General features: G+C 37.0%; 1 protein-coding gene across 1 annotated transcript in view; it reads left to right on the forward strand.

Moving 5' to 3' along the window:
* The first annotated feature begins 3831 nt into the window (after positions 1–3831).
* The window catches only part of nup210 (nucleoporin 210), a 74033-nt gene continuing 64897 nt past the window's right edge, over positions 3832–12967 (forward strand). The window contains exons 1-10 of the mRNA XM_039689778.2: positions 3832–4423; positions 5379–5515; positions 7993–8124; positions 9746–9842; positions 10040–10190; positions 10328–10460; positions 11338–11496; positions 11599–11667; positions 11807–11913; positions 12732–12872. Of these exons, the coding sequence (XP_039545712.2) occupies positions 4260–4423; positions 5379–5515; positions 7993–8124; positions 9746–9842; positions 10040–10190; positions 10328–10460; positions 11338–11496; positions 11599–11667; positions 11807–11913; positions 12732–12872 (1290 nt within the window). The 5' untranslated portion in view covers positions 3832–4259. The remainder of the gene's footprint in view (positions 4424–5378; positions 5516–7992; positions 8125–9745; positions 9843–10039; positions 10191–10327; positions 10461–11337; positions 11497–11598; positions 11668–11806; positions 11914–12731; positions 12873–12967) is intronic.

A 12967-nucleotide genomic window follows, 5' to 3' on the forward strand; every position in this document is an offset into this window, starting at 1 on the left:
TGCACCTAGACACGACCATGATGAATGATGTAGTCAGCCAGATCCAGGCCGTGTCCAGATCTGACAGAGGACCTGCGCATTGACACGACCGCAACACATCTCTGAAGTGTCAGCAGAGATTGTGCCACCTAGACTCTCCCCTGTGTAGGCCTCATCGACACGACAGCCATACCAGCCGACAGTCTCCACACCGGCGTGACTCTGGTCTTCAACCAGATGACCTGAATAATGTTGTTCCAGTCTGACCTCTGACCTGTAGTGCTGCCTGAATCATAATCATAAACTGTTCATTCACTGGCCCCCAACTGAGCCTGGGTTCTCCAAAGGCTTTTGGCTTGCTTAGTTGGGAACATTTAACATTCAACAATATATATTCAACAATAGTGGATATAAATCAATATATTGATCTGCCTGCATTGACAGCATTATATGAGAACTGAACTAAAGCTGGACGATGACATCACGGTTTTCTCCAGAGTGGCTATATAACTAAATTAATAACTTAATAAATGAATAACAAAAATGAATCACTGAACTTATTTCAACACTCTGGACTGTACAGCAGAAAAAAATCTCCAGTAGCACCTCAATGCAGCACATGAGATCCACGGGGAGGAGTCGGGTCAAGATCCAAGGGGTGGAGATGGGTAGGATTAGGGTTGGGTTTAGGGATTAGGGTTGGGTTTAGGGATCAGGGGGCGGAGTTAGGTAGGTTTAGGTGTATGTAAGGTGGGAGGAGTTGGATCTGGAGCCGACTCCTCCCCATGGATTTCATGTTCCGCAGTGAGAACCATATCGTTATCTCTGTAAAGCTGCTCTGAAACACTCTGTATTGTAAAAGCTCTGTATATATAAATGTGACTTGACTAATGGCTGTTGCCCACAGTCCGCCCCAAAGACACTGAACACCACTGAGGCAGTAGAGCCTTGAGTGCTCAGCCTTTTCTTCATAAATGCAATAAATATTGGGATTTATAGAATTTATTCTCTTATGACATAACAAAGGTTCATTTGGTGACACTTTATAGTGCTGTTCCTTCATTAATGAATGACTACACAGGAACAAATGGGTAACACACAATTAACATTCTACAAACAAGGAACATTGATTAACACATTAGTAAGTAATATCTTTCAGATGAATGTGGCAATTCACTATTAGCTAATCAATAACCTCACTGTAATAACCTTTTCATACCTCACTGAAGTCTTTTAACTTTCAGAACTTATGATGCTCAATCATCACTCAATTAATCACTTTATTATCTCATTAACTTTAACACTGCTTCAGTGATACTTATAACACTCTTGAGTGTGGACTCATATAAACACTGAGCAATGTAAATTTAGCACTGGGGATTTTGCTGTTTAAAGTATCAGGTTTTAAAAAAATAAAATCAGTTTATTTCCATTACAACCAATAACTGTAATATAATGAAAGCCATTTGTTTTCTGGTAAAATAAGAATGACACCTTGCACTTGAAGAAAGCATGAATGTATTCATTTTACAGTCAAGAAAACAACATTTGTGAAAATTACCTTTGATTTTGAGCTCAATCACGGCCCTTGAAATCTTAAGTTAATGTATTTTGAAGGTAAATACGTTATTTGAACTTATATATTTCAGTGACAGGGCCAAAATGCTAAATGTAAAGTAATGTTTATAGTCAAGTACACGTGATTGTTTAAGTAAAGACCACATTAGGGTTTACAGTGTTGAATTTTGTCCTATATAATAAAGCAGCTTTGCACAGGTGATGTATGTGTTTCAGATCTCCTAGAGCCTGCAGATCTGCTGAAATGATATGATAACTTCACCTGTAAACAGTTTTCAATGTGTAAATGGTTATGAAAACAAAATCAGCATTGTCCTTTCCTGAAGCACAGCACCACCTGCTGGTATCTTAGCACATGTGCACGCAGGTTTGTGGACGCTGATGTTTCCCAAATTTATTACACTAATTCTTCAATCCCGCACAACTGCAAGTGTATGTAATCTGTCCAAAATTATGATTGATGTGACAACACCAAAAGTATTAATATAAATGCAAATTATTCCCAAAAATCTCAAATTGTATGACAGAGCACTGACATTTTTGGTTGCGAGACCGTATATAAGCACATAAGTGTGATTAAAGTTATATTGTCCCACGTCTCAAGAATTAGAGAAGGATGAAAATGCTACATTATCATAGACATATAATGCATGCCCCATCAAGTAGATCTTCTGTATAGCTGACTTCTTGAAATGGGAGACACTTCATGCATATGCTCTAGGGAAAACACAAATGTTTCTGTGTATCCTGCAGAAGCTGAGATCTTTTTGGACGGAGTACACAGGATATTGTCACCGGACCTGTAGGGGAAAGATGAAGAAAATAATAGTTAGAATGTGGTTTCTGTGGTATGCAGCATGAAAGACCTGCCTGTTGTGTCTTGCAAAAGTCAGTTTCTGAAATATGACAGTTTGTCTGATATATTTAACCCTGCCTGCAGAGACATAAAGACATTATCTTTCACATTTTTAGTCACATATAGGGGAAACAGAACATCAGAAATAACTTTAATTTATTAACCCTTCCTTCCTTCTCTTGAATGTCACTACGTCAACAGGAACTAATGATCAAATCTAATCATTTTAAGGTAAATAAAATGAATAATCTCCCTAACAATTGCATTAAAAATAGAAAAATTATTATCAAAATGAAATAAATAAGCTTTCTGGGCAAAGTATAATTTTAATTAATTAATTAATTAATTAATTAATTAATTAAGAAAGAAAGAAAGAAAGAAAGAAAGAAAGAAAGAAAGAAAGAAAGAAAGACAGAAAGAAAGAAAGAAAGAAAGAAAGCACCAAAGTGCTTTTTTTAATATATATTATTTAGATTTCAACTAAAAATTATTAAATTGATTAAGGGTCTAGACTTAACATGCTGTAAATACCATATATTCTGTGTTGAATTATAAAATAAAATAGGGAAAAGTGTGCGAAATTCAATGAAGAACATAAAAAATAGGTTAAAGATCAACGGAGCAAAGATGTTAAATGAAAAAAGTCAGTATACCATTTTGCAAGATGTAAACAACACTGGTCCAGAAGCACTTCCTGTTTCAGTTTTTTTAACACTGTACTGGTCCAGAAGCACTTCCTGTTTCAGTTTGTAACTGTTTTCTTTATTTCACATGTAAAGAAAACATCTTAAAGTTTGTTTAACTTTTTGATTCAGTTTTAAATGTTCTGTTGGTTGTATTTTATCCCAGCTTTTATGTAGTGTTAAAAAACTGAAACAGGAAGTGCTTCTGGACCAGTGTTGTTTACATCTTGTGAAATGGTCTATATAAAAGCTGGGATAAAATACAACCAACAGAACATATAAAATTGAATCAAAAAGTTAAACAAAAATCTTTAAGATGTTTTCTTTACATGTGAAATAAAGAAAACAGTTACAAACTGAAACAGGAAGTGTTTCTGAACCAGTGTTGTTTACATCTTGCAAAATGGTCTTGTTACATCAGGAAATACACTTTCATTACCAACCAAATTGACAGAAAATCTATAAATCTACCCTTCAAAAAAGTACAGGATACACCTTATTATTAAAACTATATTATGCAATGGCAAAAGTGATTGAAATTTGGAGAGTTGAGATTTGGACTTGATTTTATCAGGAGAGTTGTGCCCCAGTTTTTTTTTTATATTTCTAATCAGCTAACTTAATCAAATTCCTGTAAAAAGTCACTTCAACCGGCAGGATGAAAGCATCACTACACTGTGTCTTTAAGGAAACTCGTCACTGTGTTTCAGAATGACGGAGAGCAAGTCCCAGCATGCATCACTCCACTTCGATAGTATAACCTGCGGCGGGTATTTTCCATGCGACTATGTCTATTCAAAAAGTATAATTTTTTGCATGCTCCGGGAAAGTTTTTGCCTATTTTACAGACTCATATTTTTAGTATTCGCGTTTTTTTTTCTAATTTGAACACCTGAACCTCTGAGTTCAGAGAGAAGAAATAATGAAAGTAACAGCAGTGACTGTGCAGCCCGCGCGCCGTGAGCTGTGTGGAGTGGAGCGCGTGCTGTAGACACTTCAGCACTGCTGTCACATTAGTTCGGTTGAGGGGTGTGTGTGTGTGTGTGTATGTGTAAGGGATGCGGCGGGAGGTTACTGGAGAAACCGGCACAAACTATCTAAATACGAATAGTTTCATATCCATAACTTGAAAAATCTCTGTGAATATAAGACCTGCTGTGATCATGGTGAGCGCTCGTCCTCTCGCTGTGATCTTCATCCTGACATCTGCGCTCATGTGCTGCTTCACCAACGCGGCCAAACTTAACATACCTAAAGTGTTATTACCTCTTGCCAGAAGCACAAAAATTAATTTTACTCTGGAAGCAAGTGAAGGATGTTATCGCTGGTAAGTGCATTAAGTAGGCTTGTAAAGAAACATTGATGCATTTCTTGTGTAATATTGAATACCTTGCCCGGTTGTAACATCATGTTTTTGACATGTCAAATGATAAAGTACAGTAGACCACATTAGACCCCTTATCTATAAAAGAGTAACTTAACTAGAACAATATATGTATTACTATAAGGATGAGTTCAGAAAGCTCAAGCACGTGGTGCTGTTGTGACGTGTTTGTTATAGTTCCTCATGCTCAAATCTCACTTTTTCAATTTCTGTACTTTGTAGATATTTTAAAATGTGATATTTAAATATATTTTAAAATGTGATAAATGTCATGCTAAATACTAAGAGTTGCATTTTATTTTAACAATTATTGCACTTTTTTGCACAGCTATCTCAGTCATATATTATCTTTATTTATATATTTATAAGTTTAGTTTATTATTGATATGAGATTGTACATTGCACTTTGCTTGCTAGGAAAACTCAACTACTGGTAAAATGGAAACATTTTACAATAAGGTCAATAAGGTTTTACCTCCTCTTCACTCTATATTCAACAAAATAAATAATGTTCAAACAAGCAAGGAAAATTATTCTGGACCCTTTCATGCAGAATTGCAACCACTTCCGTTTGGTCTTTAACTATTAACTAAGATAATAAATGCTAAAGAAGTATTTTCATTTTAATTGAAACAATGTAGGAAACATGGAACCTTATTGTAAAGTGTTACTGGTGAAATGTGTGTTACATCCTGTTAAAATGCATACAATTCTAGAACCTTAAGCCCCTCTCCGGAGCCCTGTGTATTACCTGTTTTAATGCGTGTTGTGTCTTCAGGTCGTCGAACCGGCTGGAGTTGGTATATTATACATCTATTAATGCATGTTGTATCCTCGGGTCGTCGAACTGACCGGAAGTGCTATATTATACCTGTATAAATGCATGGTGTGTTCTCAGGTCGTCGAACCGGCCGGAGGTGGCCAGCGTGGAGGCGGTAGATGTTGACGAGCGCCAGTGTTCTCAGAGGGCCGTCCTGCAGGCGCGCTCTACTCAGCCCTCCCGCCTCACCAGCATCATCCTCGCTGAAGACGTTTGTGAGTCACACACACTGGGGCTTTCTTATTGTTGGGTAGCTTTGTCATTCCTTGTTAGTTTGTAACGTTATGATTGATCATTACAGAGACAATGTGCTATGAACTATTATATCAGTTATTAATTCATCTCTCCCACACAATTATAGTGAACTGAGACTGCAGCTTTTGAGCTTCAGAAAGGATAAGTACCGTAAATATATAAAAGTTGTCCAAATGTCCTAGGTGCTGTATTAAAAGCCATCTAAAATGATTATATACACTGCCCTGCAAAAAAAGGCTCTGTTTGAATCAGTGTTGTTTTTGGCAGCCCTTTTAGTTTTAGTCTTAGTCTTAGTCTTTTGGACGAAAAAATGCTTTTAAGTTTTAGTCACATTTTAGTCACTTATAAACTTAATAGTTTTAGTCAAGTTTTAGTCGACGAAAACACAAAAGGTTTTAGTCAAGTATTAGCCGACGAAAACACCAAAAGGTTTTAGTCAAGTTTAATCAATTTTAGTAAAAAAAAAAAAGTAGTCTTTAACAAATTAATTTAGTTTAAAAAGTAGTGGAAATGGGCTTAGGTTTGACAGATTTAGCAAGTGTTGCAGTTCATAAAACAAGCTAACCTTACAACCTTTGCATAATAAACTAGACTTTCTCACTGATGGAGATGCAGTGCTGCCATTGCCAAGCTGTACTTCATTGTCACATTGGGCAGAAACCTTTTATCCCCATATTTCAAGTTATAGTTTTACCCCTGAATATTAAAAGTTATTTTCACCAGTTATCACAGTAATAAAGGAATAAAGGAATGGTTTAAAGTTTAAACAGCAAAAACGTTGAGCTACTAGAACATTGTACACAGATAAAGTGGTAACAGTGAAATCACTGTTTTACTCGAAAAAAGCCAAGCATAAAAACATTCTTACTTTGGCAATTGTGGCTTTATTTGAGAAATTGCTAAAGTGCAATGAACAACGTAGTATGCAACAATAAGATGCACATTTTTTGTAAACACAAACATTATGTATAGTCTATCTTTAACTTGTGCAAACTGCAAAGTTGCAAACATTCTGAAACAAAATAATAAAATAAATATCTAATACTGAGGTGCATTGACCAAAGAATGCATACTTGAATATAAAGTATGAAACAAACATGACACTTGGAGTGTGTTGAACATAAAAATGTATAAGACAATCCCAGAATAAACACTGTATTTGGTCTTGGTTAGTTAGGTATTTTACACTTAAAGCCCTGTTTTAAGATCGTTTCTGATGAAATAGAACGGTTAAGATTGAAATTTGGACAAATGCTGTTGTCCCGAGAATTTTAGGTTTGTGTGTTACTTAGCACCCACACAATCATTCATAAAACTTATTAAACATTCGTTTACAAAGACGTCAAACTCTCCGAGTGGTCAGGGATGTTCACTGATATGCTCACTCAAACATCGCTGCAAAATATGCTTTCCAACAGGTTTTATCCTAGTTTTTGTCCGACTCTATTGACTTGACTTGGTACAAAAACTACCATTAAACCCTGTGTTGTTGTTGTGTGGTGGCCGGTGCTGGGCGCACGCGATAGGAAACGGCAGCATTGCTGATACTTATTTTTAGCTCAATACAGACCGATTTCACGCAAAACAGGCATAAATTACATGCATTGTGAACGTCAGACTTATAATCATTTTCGTTCCGTCTCGTCAACGAAAACTTGAAAACGTCTCGTCATGTTTTAGTCACCTCAGAGCTATTTTTAGCTAGTCATCGTCGCGTTATCATCATAAAAAATAGTGCGTTAACGAAATCATTTCGTTATCGTCATCACTGACGAAAACATCACTGGTTTGAATTTAAGTACGGTAGGCAAATGCTTAAAGGGATAGTTCAACCAAAAATTTAAATTAGCCCATGATTTACTCACCCTCAACAAGCTATCCTAGGTGTATATGACATTCTTCTTTCAGATGACATCTATCACATCTTTCCGTGATAAAAGTGCGTCTGTCCATGATAAAAGTGCATCTGTCCATGATAAAAGTACATCTGTCCATGATAAAGGTGCATCTGTCCATGATAAAAGTGCATCTGTCCATGATAAAGGTGCATCTGTCCATGATAAAGGTGCATCTGTCCATGATAAAAGTGCATGTGTCCATGATAAAGGTGCATGTATCCATGATAAAGGTGCATCTGTCCATGATAAAGGTGCATCTGTCCATGATAAAAGTGCATTTGTCCATGATAAAAGTGCTCTACCTGGCTCTGAGGGGTTTACTTATCTGACCTTCTGAAGTGAAGATCAGATAAGTAACCTTAGGTCAGGTTATTCTGAATGGAAATTAGCTGATATCAATTTATAGTGCCTAAATAAGAGTTTGTTTTCCTATTACATATTTCTGTTGTTTGACCATATTATTAGCAAATGTAGTTCAGAGTAGTTGTCCAGCTGTGAAGAATGTCTGAGGCTCATTCCTTCTGTTGATCTGTGCTCAGTGACAGGACAGGTTCTGCGCTGTGATGCTATTGTGGACGTCATCAGTGAGATCCAGATAGAGTCCACCACGCGTGAGCTTCACCTGGAGGATTCCCCACTGGAGCTGAAGATCCATGCGCTCGACTCCGAGGGTGAGTCTTCACGCACTTCTGCACACTCCTGCACACTCTTGTTCTTTTCTAGCTTGTATCGCCAAGCAAAAACAATACTATCTGTTTTAAAAGGTAATTAACATTACAAACTATAAGGATGTAATTTTGTTGCAATATACCACTCCTGTTTCACTTTTGAATGAAATAGGATAGGTAAAAAGTTATCGTAAAATGTAAACTTCTATTAAGTCCTCTTGTAGTAATTTTTTTAAACATGTCATTATGGTAATCAAAGATGAGTTTTAAAGATTCAAGCCTTAAAATAGCTTGAATGTAACTTGACACCCTTGCCTCATTTAGTATACACAGTCTATGAAAATGCAAATGAGCCCCGTCTTCACTCACCTCAGCTCAGAGATCCACTCGTTGACAATCACACGTTGAACTTATTGGTTACAAGGTAGTTTGTGACGTCAGAAACACCAGCGATTTCACACCGTGTTTTTTAAGGAGAAAATACTCTGCAATGGTGTTGACTTTGCATATGGTTTGTCTAAAAGCATATTAAAAACACCACATAGACACTTAAATAACATTTAAAAGCTTAATTTTCACCACAGGGGGACTTTAAAATCAAGTGTGCATTGTAATAATACATCTGTCTGGATCTGATGAATGATTTTTGTTGGTTTCAAATTGTTGGAGAAATTAAGATTTTACAGTTTTTTCCACAGGTCACACCTCAAGCTGTACATTTAAGCATCTAGTCATCATTTGTATTCATTTCCATGTATACAGGGGTTGGACAATGAAACTGAAACACCTGGTTTTACAACACAATAATTTGTTAGAATGGTGAGGGCCTCATTTTGCATCCAAATACAGCACCAATTGACAGATAGAAGTCCATCACAGTGACCAGAGGGATTATGAGCCGTCCCTCTTCCAGAACAGTGTCCAGGTCATTATATGATGCTGGTGGACTCGCTCCTCCAAAACACCACAATAATATTCAGATCTGGTGACTGTCAGACCATGGGAGATGTTCAACGTCACTTTCATCTTCATCAAACCCTTCTGTCACAAGTCTTGCTGTGTGTGTTGGTGCATGATCATGCTGATACACGGTTTGAGCATCAGGTGCTCATGATCCTCCAGAAGGGTTTGGTAGTCCTCGGCAGTGTTGTGTCCATCAAATACAATCAGGATTGTCAAGATATTGGAGCTCAAACCATCACTGATCCACCCGTGCTTCACTCTGAAGATTGGCCGCCAGGCATATAGATGTGAAACCTCCAACATTAGCCAGTGTTTCAGTTTCATTGTCCAACCCCTGTAGATGTGAACAAGTTGATTACAAATCAACTTGTACAACTTACTATACCTATTCTATGGCTAGCATGATCACAATTTCTTAAATTAAAGGAAAAGAGCGTCAGAATGAAATATCTGAAAACAAAATCTTACGTAGTTTGGTATAATATGTGGTTAATATTTCATGTAAATCATAATAACACTCTAATACGTCATTGACAACTATACACACTTACGCACACATAAACAGCTGTGAAGCTTCCAGGGTGACTCTGACAGTGAAGAAGGACTGTACTGGTGTCATTCATGTACAGTCTGGGTAACGTGTTCCTCATTGGCTCTTCAGGGAACACCTTCAGTACTCTAGCCAGTCTGTTGTTCGAGTGGACTATCGTGAAGGACGCCGAAATGGCAGGTTTCCCTGATTCCTACAACACCCTACAGTAAGAGCTCACGTTTCCTTCACCAAATTATGCTGCCTTTCACTTGGTCATCCTGTTTTATCACATTTCCTCATGTCCTCATGAAGGATCTATTCTTCACATCCTCATTTTACATTAATTTTATAAGTCGTCCCCCACGACTGCGCTCTGTTCAAGCTTGCGGCCCGTGTCATGTTGCCGTGTGTGTGTGTCTGCAGGGTCCTGAGGTTTGCAGAGTCGGCATACACTCCTCCAGCGTATATCTCTGAGATGGAGCGAGTGGGACATCAGGGCGACATCATCCTTGTTTCAGGAATCAAAACCGGCCATGCCAAACTCAAAGCCAAAATACAAGAGGCCATCTATAAGGTCCATGTCACATGTGTGATTGATTTTATACTTCATATGAATAGATTTTTGGCCATGTTTTGAGAATAAAGATATTACAGCATCGTTAGGAAGAGGGGTGTTGTGCTCATGAATGTGTTCTCTGCTTGTGTTCTCAGGATGTCGGTGCTGCCGAGGTCCGACTGCTGATCCTGGAGAACATTCTCTTGAGTCCTGCGTATGATGTGTATCTGCTGGCTGGCACCTCCATTACATATAAAGTCCAGAAAATCCGTCAGGGAAAGATTACAGGTAAGATTTGTTTCATTTATCAATAAATAATTGTCTCTTTGGTAGGGGTGTAATGACACCCTCATGTCACGATACTGAACTCACAATATCATATTATTCCAATACTCAAAGACATATAAGAAAATGTAAACAAAAATATATAATGTTGATTGAAATGGCAAATTTGGTATTACATTGCGTGTTTATACATTTATAAGACTTGGACTTGGTGCTGGAAACCCAAAGCACAGGACAATAGTGACATCAGAATAACAATATTCATGATTCTGAAGCTGAAAATAGGATTATTTTTGATGAATATGCTTTCACTGATATATTTAAAATAATGTAGGCCACTAATAATATTAGTGCTAACAGAAGATATTTGGCATAATCAAGACCCACAAATATTCCCGCATTGTTTTATTATACATTATATTCAACATTATATACATCAGTTTAATGTAGAACCGACACTAAAACAAAGTAATTTTTATTTTGGATGAACTGTACACAATACATATTGTCACTATCCACAAATTATTGCGTTTTTGTATTACGATATATTGTGACACCCTTACTCTTTGGTTATTACAGTGTGTTTGAGATTTTTGGCCAAAAATAACAAACTAATCAGGCTATAATCCATTACCAATGTCTAATAAGCGGGTCTAATAATAGAAGTTAAACCTGCACTATGACCATGTAGGATGGCGTTCCTTTAAGGAGCCGGATAACACGCCCTCTCTCTAAATTATCAATACATTGATAATCTCTATAGTTTTAACAAAAATTTTGGTAAAAAAATCTAATAGAACCAAAATGTCCAAATGGGTTGTCGTCGATGTTGTATTTTACACGGATGTGTCTGTGGCTGAGTGTGTCCTCCTCACTGCAGAGCTGTCCATGCCCTGTGATCAGTATGAGCTCCAGCTTCAGAACGGTGTGGTCACCGCTAATGGAAACCCTGAGGCTCCTGTCGCACACCTGGACCAGAGCAGCTCTACAGTCTTTGCCCTTCAGCATGGACACACCAACATCGTGCTGGACCACAAGAGTATCCTTCACACTGGCCAGCTTCAGTTACGCTTATTGCTTGTGTTTCTTGCGGTGTATTTGATGACATTACTCTGAGGTTTCCTTGATTCTGAACGCCAAGGTCTCGGGATGCAGGGCGTTTCCCGACTTCCCAACAGCACAATCTATGTTGTGGAGCCTGGATACTTGGGTTTGTCTCTTCATAAAATCTTCAGGAATATGACAACTTGTTATCTAATTAGGATGATCAGTAATTTAATAAGATGTTTTAGAATACTTGATTGACTATAGTTGATTGAAACTTTTTTGTTTGTCGTCTTCTCTGCTAGCATTCAAGATTCATCCTGAGGATTGCTGGGTCCTTGAGACAGGGAGGAAATATGAGATTTTCATTGAAGTGTTTGATAAGTCGGGCCACAAGCTTTATCTGTCTGACGTAAGTTGACTTTGGACTTTTAAAATATGTCTTTTTTTTTATTTTTATTCTTTTCAATATAACTAAATGCATCTTCTGCTCATCATGAGTAGAGTGATATCTGAAAACTTCATAAATAATTACTAAATCACTACACTCGCTTAAGGGTTAGTTCAACCGAAAATAAAGCATTTTTCTTGCCTGACACATAAGCACGTCAAATATGGCAAAACATTAGCTTGCTTATAAGTACATTTGCTGAACAGTGTTTATATGATAATAAAAGCCTACATTTCATATGTTCATTACATTAAGTTATCAGAAGATTTTTCAATGTTTTTTTTGTACTTTTTAATGCATGAAAGTTTTGGTTGTGTTGACTTGTGGGTTTGGAACAACATTAGGACGAATTACAGAATAAAAAATTTTCTTTTAAGGTAGATCAATGTTTCATTTATTATTAAAAGATTCACATAAACTTTGATAAACACAGCTACAGAATAAAGTACCAGCTGCGCATCAAAAAGCTCATGTGACTGCCTCAAGTCAGTGGACCAATTAACTCGGATGATTGGCTGTTATTACCTACTAGTGAAGTTATGGTTTATGGGATACTCAGTGGTTCAGATTGCACATACAAAAAACTCTTAATAATTTATTAAATTGAATTAAAAAAAAACTACAACAGTGGTTAACTCAATGGCTCAGTGTGAATGATGCTTCTGTTCTTTTGAACATATGAGATGTAAATGGTTATTTATTAACCAATTGTTTTTACAATATTTTTAGTGTGAATTAAATTCAAAACTTTTTTTTAATGAAAACGCATATTTTCACAGAATATCCGTATAGAAACCACATTCCCTAGCGAGTACTTTGAGGTTCTGGAATCGTCTGTTAATGGATCTTACCACCACGTGAGAGCTTTGAGACGAGGTCAGACTGGCATTGATGGCACACTGAAAGCTGTTGTCGATCAAGTAGGTTTTTGTCTTGTTACAGGGTAAACATTTGTTTTCTTTAGCATTTAAAATTGTACCTGTTACAAGGATCTTCTCAGTGTTGGTTTATCGAC

The sequence above is a fragment of the Pimephales promelas genome, chromosome 20 (assembly GCF_988280905.1).
Source record: "Pimephales promelas chromosome 20, fPimPro1.hap1.1, whole genome shotgun sequence".
Classification (NCBI taxonomy): domain Eukaryota; kingdom Metazoa; phylum Chordata; class Actinopteri; order Cypriniformes; family Leuciscidae; genus Pimephales; species Pimephales promelas.